This window comes from Diplotaxodon limnothrissa, linkage group LG15, assembly GCF_057381915.1.
Source record: "Diplotaxodon limnothrissa isolate DT_005_m linkage group LG15, D_limnothrissa_male_GT1.1, whole genome shotgun sequence".
NCBI lineage: Eukaryota > Metazoa > Chordata > Actinopteri > Cichliformes > Cichlidae > Diplotaxodon > Diplotaxodon limnothrissa.
In genome coordinates, this window is record NC_140610.1 from 4,612,468 (window position 1) to 4,623,175 (window position 10,708).

Here is a 10,708-nt window from a genome sequence, read left to right on the forward strand (position 1 = left end):
ATGAAATGGTGTGTCTGTGTGTGTTTTTATTAAATGTAGCCATTACAACATTACAAATGTTAAGTGTGTAATGATGCGTGATTCTGCACGTTGTGCTGAAGAGCTTTTATTTTGTATGTACAGGAAAAAAAAACAAAAAGAAAGAAAGAAAAAAAAAAACCCAAAACAAAATCCAGTAGTAGTTCACAATTTATTTTACTGAATAAATTTGGACAAAACACCAGAATCTGTTACGATACAATCAGAACATCTGAGGCAGATATCCCACCATGCACCATCCCCATCCATGAAACAAAAAAAAGGACTAAACATTAGCACCAAATCAGCACCAGCTTAAATAAAGGTAGCTCAGTCTACAAAAACGATGAAAGCAATAGCTGTTTAAATCCAAAAACAACTCAGAAAAGCAGCAAACTGAGAATTTTTCCTGTTTTTAAACTTTTGTTAAAAAAAAAAAAAAAAAGAAAGAAAAGAAAAAGAAAAACGAGCACCCTCCTAACCCCACCCCGACCTCCCACCCTTTGCTAGGCAGGCTATAGCATTCATGGAGCACATGCCAATGTCTAGTTAAGGAAAACACAAATTCAAGTAACATTGAGATACGACAAAACGTGTCCACTGGTACCCATTTTCGAGCATGACCGTTTCACAGAACCTAAGCAGGGAGTAGAAAAACAAAAAAACAAAATAAAAAAAAATAAAAACAACCTAACATGAGGTTCTGGAGTGAGCATGTCATAGCAATACTATCACTGAATATCTCATATCAATTTTCTTAAAAAGAAGTGAGGGAGACTGGGTGGCATGAGGCTGTCGGGGGTACAGGAATACTGGCACAGAAGATAATGTGTATTCTAAAACTTCAGACAGACCTTTTTTTTGTTTGTTTTTTCTCTGTTGGCGCCTGTCCTGTGTCAAGATATTGCCTATATCATACATGAAAAAGGAATCTCTGGATAAAGAAAAACCCTGCAATGTAGTTTTAAATATATATATATATTTATATATATATATAGCTGTTACAATTTAAATAAATGTTATGTTCTTGTTCCTACAACTGAAGAATGGAATTAAATTATATATTTAAAAAAAAAAAAGTAAGCTAATTTTAGAGGTGGAATCATCCTTTCACCTAATACATCAAGTGCATGATACCGAGTGGGGAGGCTGACTATGAAAATAGATTAAGATTGAGGTGTACAGAGTGACAATAAAGCAGCAGTAACAATAGACTGGAATAGCTTTTTAAAAAACAAAAATGCTTTACAAAAGTAATGTGGAAAAACAAAAGTGTGGTAAGAGACAGGAGGAGGCGGAAACATAACAAAAGACAAGGCCATTGAGGAGTTTAGTGACTGTCAGAATCTTCAACAATATAAAACAGACAAACGAGACATGGACACACGACATAAAACTTAAAACCATGAGACAAGGGCGAGGTCAGCCATGTCGATTATGATGACAACCACAAGAAAACGCCTGCTCCGTTTAAACAATGCTCCTGGGTCAGAACTATGACCACCTAAAGCTATGACATCAAACTAAAGAAAACCAATAAAAAGAGCTGGGGTGTTGCGAGTCTGTCAGTTCCTTTAGGATTGTTCTCCTCGGATTCCTTGTCTGTATGTCCCTTCATGCTTTCCATAGTGTCAAAAAAAGGGGAAAAAAAGGTGAATGTGTCTACTTCTATGAGCACCACATTTAAAACAAAACAGATCTGGGAAAAAAAAGAACATTTGCTACATTGTTTGCAACTTGCATATCTGGTAGCAACATCCCCGATTGGGACGTGCATCGCCAGATGATGTATAGATGCCATTTGTCATGCCAGACTCAAGGTTTTCCATGAAATGGTGGCAAAGGAAACACAATGGAAACACCTTTTTTTATGAGTGACAAATTCACCTATTTACTTCTACTCTACTGTTTATTTTTTTGGCTCTGCTGCGAGCTTGGCGAGCCAACCGTGGCGGAGTCGTCCGTTTGTGCTTGGTGTTTGCTCAGCTGAAGAACTGCTCCAGCTCCTGTTCCATGTTCACCTCAGGCACCATCTGCTCCTGCTCCCTTTCCCCTCTGCTGTGCACTGCAGTGCCCCCTAGCGCCCCGGATGAGGCAAACCACGGGTGCTCCAGAATCTCCCGAGAGGTGAGGCGCTCCGCCGGCTCCCGACGGAGGATGGAGCGGATCAGGCACTTGGCCTTGGGCGTCAGCGTTTCTGGGATGTTGAAGTGGCCCCTGCGGATTTTGCTGAACAGCGAGCCGGGTTCGACATCGTGGAAAGGGTAGCGCCCCACGAGGATGGTATAAAGCATGACGCCCAGGCTCCAGACGTCAGCTGCCTTCCCCGAGTAGCTGCCGCTGGCATTGAGGATCTCGGGGCTGACGTAGGCGGGGCAGCCATGTTTATCTGACAGGGAATCATCGTGCCCATTCAGGATGTACGTGTCCTCGAGGCTCTCCAGCTTCACAAGGCTTCTGCAGACACACAAACAAAACTCATTGAGCTCCTTATAAATGTGGATGATATAGAAAGAATTTGAGCAATCAGAAGAAAACCATCAAGTGGGTAATTTATTCTGACAGGCAACGTAAAGTACTTTAAATCCATCACTTTTGGATGTCAATGGAAGTAGATCGCATAATTCTTTCAGCTTACGTCTGACATTTCTTTTCAATATGTAAAAAGTGGCATTATACAAACAGATTTTCCAGAAGAAACATAATTATGGGTAACTGATCAGAAAAGTAAAATCTCCCCCCCCTCCTACTCATCAAAGCATCTATTTGCACTTTTTGCTCTAAACCCTGCAACAGTTGCTACAATGCCCCTGGGTATTCATAATAGCGACTAATTGTTGAGAAGCTTTATCACTGAAGAATCTGTGTAAGTTCAAGCACCGAAAACAAAAAGCCCCCATACATGAATAGTCAGCCAGCAGAAGCAGGTAAAGACAATACGATATGATGCACCAAGCAACGAGACTGTGATCGAAGAGAAGGATGTATTTATTGCTACGTTTGACTTTCACATGAGGCCGTTTCCTTTCATTAATACGTGGCAGAACGAGTTTAGGTTTTAAAACGAGGAACATTCTATTGTTTCCTTGAGCAAAATACCCATTGTTCCCCTGCAATATAAAGAGCTGTGTGAATTTTAAACACAGCACACCACTGCCTGGATAACAGCTCATTTGGAGGATGTGCAAACCTGCAATTAGAGCTAAGAGGACCTAGGAAGGCAAACTACTAAAACGGAGCCGAATTTAATATTGGCACACATTGTGCATTTCAGCTGAGTCAGAGGCGGCGCTCATGATGAAATATCTTGAGGCGCGGTAGAGAAGAAAGAAACAAACGAGCCTTGTTTAATAGCTACATGATTCTACTCGAGGCCAGCGTTTGACTGATGCCGCCGTTTGGTCAAGGGTTAACGGCAGCATGACAAATTCGGGTCAAGAAGCCAACGAATGCTGCAGAAGCCTGCTCGGGTATCATTTTCTGTCTGCTCATCCACTCCTCTCTGCAGTCATCGCAGCGTTTTGTTCCACACTTGGCCTCAGAGCCAGAGGAGGTCTCTCTAAGGCAGCTTTGTCTCCTCTCTCATCTCTCTGCACTCGTTCACCGTTTCAGCAGGACTGAAAGGTTGTAAGAGGAGTCTTGACGGGCCACATAGTAAATGCGACCCGGTGCTGCCCTTCACATCACTCTTAGAATTCACCCGGCATGAATCATTTAGTGGAAGGGGCCCTCAGCATCCGAGCCCGGTGACATTCAAGGTTACTGGACCTGTACTAAATATGTGAGGCGGCTCAACTTCTCTTTTCCACAGAGAGCGCCAGAGAATGACGTCACATTTTTCAGACTGAAGGCCCTGAGTGCAGCATGTGGCTTCAAGGTGTTAAATAAGAAGTACTTAAGGACATGCTTTAGAGCTGGGATTTATATACAGTATCTAATGAAAAGAATAAACGTTGAGTCTGAACTGGCATCCACTCAAATTCTTTAAAAGAAAAAAGAAAGAACTTAAAAAGCTGCTCTAACAGATGTCTAGATTTTTTGTAGTTTTCATATGCTGCCAGCAGGGGTCAGTAAACCCGCACTGTGAAAAGTGTTATTCTAAAGTTTCCATCACACATAAGCCCAGAGTAATGGATCATCTGACATGCAAAAGCTTCCCCTGATAACTTATCTGTCCATGTTTCTCAGCTCAACAGCTTTCCTGAGTCTTAGCATGAGTAGCGATTACATTTGTGTAACTCATTTCCTTCCCCCAAGTGTGATTCCATTCACATTTACAGTATATGTGCACAAGAATAACCAGGCGACACACAAAAGGCTCATATTTCCTTCATTCTGCACAACACCTTGTATAGTGTCAACTTACACTATCTGCGGTATTAGCTGTAATATCACACACACACCGATAGCATCTTATACACCAAAAAAAAAAAAAACAGAGGGAAACTGCAAAGTGCACAAAAGATGCTAAGGTTTCCATGGGACTCACCTGTCCTCATTCTTGAAGACAAACTTCCTCAGTTTGAGGTCACGGAGAACCAGTCCGTTGTCGTGGCAATGTGCCACAGCCGAGGCTATCTGATAGAAGAGCCTGGCAGCTTCGTCCTCTCGCAACTTCTTGCAGGTACGGACAAAAGAGTGCATGTCGCCATAGCTTCTCTCGAAGAACACATAGGCCCGCGTCTCCCCAAGCAAAATCTCCAGGATTTGGTTAATGTGCTGGTGCTGGCCAAGGGCGAAGTAGGCCGCCAGTGACTCCTGGTATCGGCCCACATCGAAAACCTGCAATCAGAAGAAGGAAGAATTTATGCTTACTGTTAGCAATGTGGAGAATTAGATCGTATGTATATATTTTTTTCAGCTATATCATTAGATTCTTTTGGTGGTTGGAGATCTATAAACCAAACCTTTCCCACCATAGATTTACACAATTAAATCCAACTGAAGGAGGTGTAAATTGCCCTCTAATTGAACTAAATGTAACCAACACATGAGTAATCCAACACATTCCCGGGACACCAAACTTGGTCTTTTGGCAGAGTGAGTAAGGTTAAATAGAGGCAAACTGAAAGCATTGTATTAGTACATGGCATTGTGCTGCAGCCTGGGGGTTGCAGTGTCTCTTTTGTTTCCATAGTAACCCCCAATTGACTTTCAGTACATGCAGTTCAGGTGAGAGGGCTTCTCTTGCAGTCGATACAAATACACCCCACAGGTCTGGGGATCTTAAGTTGCAGCCTAAGACTCCAGCTAGACAAGAAAAATCAATCCTGAAAAAAAAGGGGGGGAGGGAATTGATCACCGCTGTATCGAAACCAGCACAAAGCAGATGGGGGTCAAACAGCAGTTAGTACACAGGCTTGTGCCAAAGGCCATTAATTTGTTATTGCCCTGACAAAACATTATCTCAAGTCAAAAGGCACAGGTTATTTGATATGTTGTGGCGTACGAGTCCAAGGGTGCATGCAAGTATTGCCTCAATTCATCCACTTAAGCCTCAGGGACAACCCACCTGCCCTCATAATCAGTAATTTACAGAAGTCAGAAGCTATAAATGTGGTGAGGAGAGGCCATGAGTTTCATCCAAGCCTAACAGGGCAGCGTTTTTTATATATTTTTTTGAATGTGTGCATTTTACTCAGATCAACTTCCCTTTAAAAACTGAGCACCTGGTGGAAAAAAGAAAACAAAAAGAAAAAAGGTGCACTATGGATATGTTGGCACTACAGATCCAAGAGTGAGCACTGTGCCATGAAAGAAAGAAGCCATGGCTGTGCCAGAATAGCACAGAGGAGTGTGTGCGTGGTTACTCACTCCTTTGTCAACGTTACATCATGCAATCCAAGCCACACAGCTCACTCCATTCACTTTTTCCATTAGGCTGCTGCTGCCAGCTCTCTATTTACAGTTCAAGCAATTATTAAAAAGTGGAGATGGTGGACAGGAAACCCATAAAAGCCAGCTCAGGATTTTTCTGCATAGCACATTCATCACATCTGAGGACATTAGGCATCGAAATAAAGTCGTTTTAATTCATCTAGACGTGCAAGCAACGCACCCCTAAAAATATTTCGTGCAGTAAAAAATATATATATATATGTGAATATATTTTTTCTCCCCAGATTGACGTCATAAGGGGGGAGTAAAGTCATGCTGCGAAATAGGGAAGGTTTGTTACCATATTGCCTACTAACCTTACATACGAGCTCGTCCCCGCTGTGCAGGTGGGCGGCTCTGAAAACGTGGTCTCCCTCCAGCGGCTCCAACAAAAGGTAGTCCCCGATGCGGGAGATACAGTGCGAGGAGTCCGGGGTCTCCGGCGGGCTGGGAGACCCGAGGTTGGGGCTGAAACTCTGATGAGACTCTGTAGTCCTTAAACAAGACAATTCTTCGAAATCGTGCGCTTTGTGCCGCGATCTCCCATAGCGTGAAATGTTAATTGGATTTGACCTCTGTATGTTCATGAGGAATAAGTGCGATATCTCCACAAAATCGGGGGCCTTCCTCCTCCTTGTTCTTCTTATCCTCTTCTGTCGGGATAACACTTCGTTGTGCAGAAAGACAATCTGTCCAAGTACTTCTGTTACGCTTGCATGAAGTAAAAAAATAAATAATAAATTTTTTCTAAAAAAAAAAAAATACAAAAAAATAAGAGATTTAAATGCACCTTGCCTTTGCAAAATCTAACCGACTCTGTGCAGCCAAAACTGGCTCGCTGGATTTCATGCAACTAAAATTGGTCTCTGATTTTTTACTGCTCACTTGCACCCCTTTGTTTTCCATTCATTGGATGAGACTGGGGTAAAGGAAAAATTAAGAATTACTGACTTAAGCTGGATGAAACCCCTTAGCACAGACGTGCTGCAGCTTCACTGACGTTAAGTGCGAACAAAACTGCAACAAAGGTTGCCAAAAGTTAGCTTTTAAAATGAATGAAGAGTAAACCCGCAGCTCGTCTTGCTAGCTTATCTTGCCGGTTAACGGTATGGCACGTTTCATAAAACGGAAACAATTTATAAGACACAGCTGTCAGGCAAGGGGGGAAATGCAAAAATAGAAACAAATAAAGCAACTTTCCAGCCCAATTATAGCTGCTGACTTTTTAGACTATTAGTAGCTAGCAGGTGCAGAGCTAACTAGTTAGCTCCCTTGGCTAACTAGTACCAGGTCAGTGCACGGCCTTGTTCCCCGGGATCATATCCATGCACGCTGATTGTCATCTATCACATAAGGAGAAACCCCCATCCGGAAAAAAGACTGCTGTGGCTCTTTGTGTGCGGGAGTCGACGTCCTCTCTCTTTCTGCTGGTCCGGTCCTGCGGAATAAAAGTGCCGTCTTTCTTGAGTGTCTGCTGATATAAATCTGATGGAAGGAAGGAAGGGACGGCCGGCCGACTTTCCCAGGCCAATCCCTCGATTCAGCAGGACATCCTCTCCCGTGGTGCCGCTGTGCTTCTTACGTGGCTGGGAATCTAGTCCATTCAAGTGCGGAGGGAGGCCAGCCGAGCTGTACACACTGCGCCTGTACAGACAGAGAGAGCAAGCCTGCCTGCCTGACGGAGGAGGGGACGAGGACGGGAGGGTGGGGTGGGGGGGGCTTCTGTACACACGCACACCTGCGCACATGCACACACATACAAAGAGGCATGCCGACCCGCCCCCTGACGTCATTTAAACAGCGAGAGCTCATTGGCTTCCGAGCTGCCTTATAATATGCGGTGAAGTCATGTGAGAGCCATGTAGTGCGGCTACACCCCCAGGAATCTAAATGCGTCGCATGCTGGTAAATTGGATGGGGAGGGGGGGCCGGAGTGAGAGTATAGCTACTGTACGTGCTGTGTTACAAATGTGTTTCCTCCTGAAATGTCATTCAAGGGAAAGCGAGGGAGATCCCGCTCTCACAATAGCACACACGCCGTTCAGCGCAGTTACCCATAAAATCGTGTTATTTGTAACACCTTTTTTGTGGCGGCATCTACACCTGTAAATGAAAACACACTGCGTTACTAAGCCCTTAGGATACAGTTGAGTCTATATTTAAAATTACATGAAAGTGTAACTAAAGGAGGGCCTAAGCCTGGGGTGTCAAACATAAGGCCCAGGGGCCAGAATCAGCCAAGCAAAGCCACCAATCCGGCCCACTGGATGGCTTTGTAAAATGTCAAGGAGAACAGAAACTTTTTTTTTACCCATAAAGATGCCCCCCATGGGTATTCATGTTACACCAAAATAATTAAGTTATGTATTTCTGTAATTTTACACATTTCCCTATTCAAATTCAAGCCCAAAAAAGTCATGCTAACAGATTTATTTCTTTTGAAAGGGGACTTCATTTTTCAGTATAAGATATTTCACTCCACTCCACAAAAGATAAAAGTTACAGCAAACTCAAAAAAAAACCAAGTAGTGTAACATGGTACTCATTACAAATGTAAATCAGTGGAAGTATAATACTCCAGATGTTTATTTATTTATTTGTGTGCCAAGCGTGCTTCATTAAAAAGCTAGAACATCTTAGACATGTCTTGCAGCAGATTGTTCTGTTACACAGTTGTGCATGGAAGAGCTTCATTAGTCATTGTTCTTCCCTATACACTGTAACCAGGAGGTGTGACGGCAGGCTTGTGCAATTCCATCTAGGACTCCAGGGCGGTGTGAGGAATGCTTGCAGCTGGACACAAGACACTGGCAGAAGTGTTTGATTTAATGTTTGTTCTCCCGTGTGCGATGTGCGTGCGCGTACACAGATGTGCTCTGTTCAAAATCCTTGTTTCTCACCGTGTGCTTGAATAAGCCCCCACAGCATGGAAATGCATTTTTTTCGCCCCTCATCGTTTCTGGTCTTCGAATGCGGCAGCACCCACGAGCTCGTCAAATGTATGTGCATGTATGAATGCATGTGGGTTATGTGAGATAATCTCTGTGAGCCACCCACTTTGCTCCTTGTCAAAATGCTGGAACATTCTTCCGTGCACAATAGCTGCACTTTGGTTTCACCCACTCAGTCAAGAACTGAACTTGTGAACTGTAAAAGTGTTACAGGTTACTATGAGCTAAATAAACACAGGGATACACACATGGGTTTTGCTGGAGTACATTTCTGTTTGATGCCTCTGCAGGCTCCGCATCTGCCCATCATTCTAACCCCAAAATGGGGATTCTGCTAAGCTGAAATCGCAGCTGTGCATGAATCAGAATAATAATCTCCAAAGATTCCTTTTGCCCTCATTCCTTGATACACTGTGTGACTCATTCGCAGTGGAGGGCAGCGCTCGAGAAAATCCACGCAGGCTCATCAGCTCTGCAGACGTGCCTACATGCCGAGGAGTAACACCAGGCTGCCCCAGCAGTGCCTTCCAGTGAGAGACTGTAAACCACTGAAACATGATGTGTCCTGGAAGACTACAGAGGTCAGTGCGGACGGCTGAGCATCCTTGAATCCCTGCAGCAGTTGCTCACCCGCCTCTTAATAGGCTGATCTGAATGTAGAAATGGAATCTAAGGTCAATTTTCTAAGTATTCTCGAGGTTACAGGGAGTCAGTTGGGGCTCAGATCCACCAGGGGAATGCCATTTTCATGTTTTATCACACTGGTCGCAATCAAATGAGGAACCGTTAAAGGTATTTTTCTCGGATTTTCCAAATTCAGAGAGAAGCCAATTTCCTGCCGCCACATAGCAACCCCAGCTAACTCATGTTGACACCAGCGAGAGTCGATGCTGTCACATCCACACCCCGTGGGTAACTTCCACTGAGAATTTCAATCATAGCAGGAGAGATGGATGCAGAGGCGCAGGAGAAATGAGATCATTCAGTGAGAGGAGACAGCGTGAGGGAGAGCGAGGCAGAAGGACGGAGGCTGGTGAAGCAGGCGGCTCGGAGAACGTGATGAGAGGTGGAGAAAGGGAAAGACAAAAGAGAGCAAAGATGGGTGGAAGTGTTAGAAACTGTGGTGCCAAAAAACCCCACGACTCAATAAGCAGACGTTCAGCTGGAGAGGAGAAGAAAGGAGAACGTGGTATTCTGTTGTTACAGTAAAAGTAAAAAAAACCAGTAATAAATACTTTTACTTTTTAAACCAGAATTTCTGGTAATGCACACACGTGCACACACGCTGTTGTTGACATTTTAAACCTTTATTTACTAGTACAGTACGGAGTAGACAGGAAGTCAGAGAGAGCCACACAGGAAGTGGTATGGATTGGACTCAGACCAGATCCCCAGCAGTGACCTTTGGCATATCTTGGTGAGCTATACCGGTACACAAAAGTAGAAAAATTTACTTGTGCTGGAGTATTTCCACACTGTGATAATGTTGCTTTTACTCAAAGAGAAGATCCACTAATGGTTAAGTATTTTAAAGATCATCAGAAAACTACTTTTTTATTTCTTTACATTTTTGGCCTTTTTTGTTAGAAAGGATAGGCTACAGCAGGGAATAACGAGGAGAACATGACCCAGGGCAGACTCAAACCTAGGAGGCTGCAGCAAGGATGCGGACAAGGGTTAGAGTAGAACCCAGAAGATGGATTTCTAAAGATAGTTACCCTTTTACTGTACATTTCAAATGTTTATTATCAGCTCAAATAACTTTGACTAACACCTCCTTAGTCAAGAAGGTGAAGAATGTCCAGGCAGGGGGTAACAAGGTGCAGGGAGAGACTTTACAGCACAGGCAGAACAAGATCATG

At 43.7% G+C, this 10,708-nt stretch overlaps 1 protein-coding gene across 1 annotated transcript; it reads right to left on the reverse strand.

Moving 5' to 3' along the window:
- Positions 1 to 537: 537 nt before the first annotated feature.
- trib2 (tribbles pseudokinase 2) lies at positions 538 to 7,535 on the reverse strand. Its single transcript, XM_085372106.1, has 3 exons — positions 6,213 to 7,535; positions 4,508 to 4,800; positions 538 to 2,475 (listed from the first exon to the last, which is right to left on the reverse strand). The coding sequence occupies exons 1-3, from the start codon at positions 6,480 to 6,482 to the stop codon at positions 2,001 to 2,003; spliced, it is 1,038 nt and encodes a 345-aa protein (XP_085228232.1). The 5' UTR covers positions 6,483 to 7,535; the 3' UTR covers positions 538 to 2,000.
- Positions 7,536 to 10,708: the final 3,173 nt, after the last annotated feature.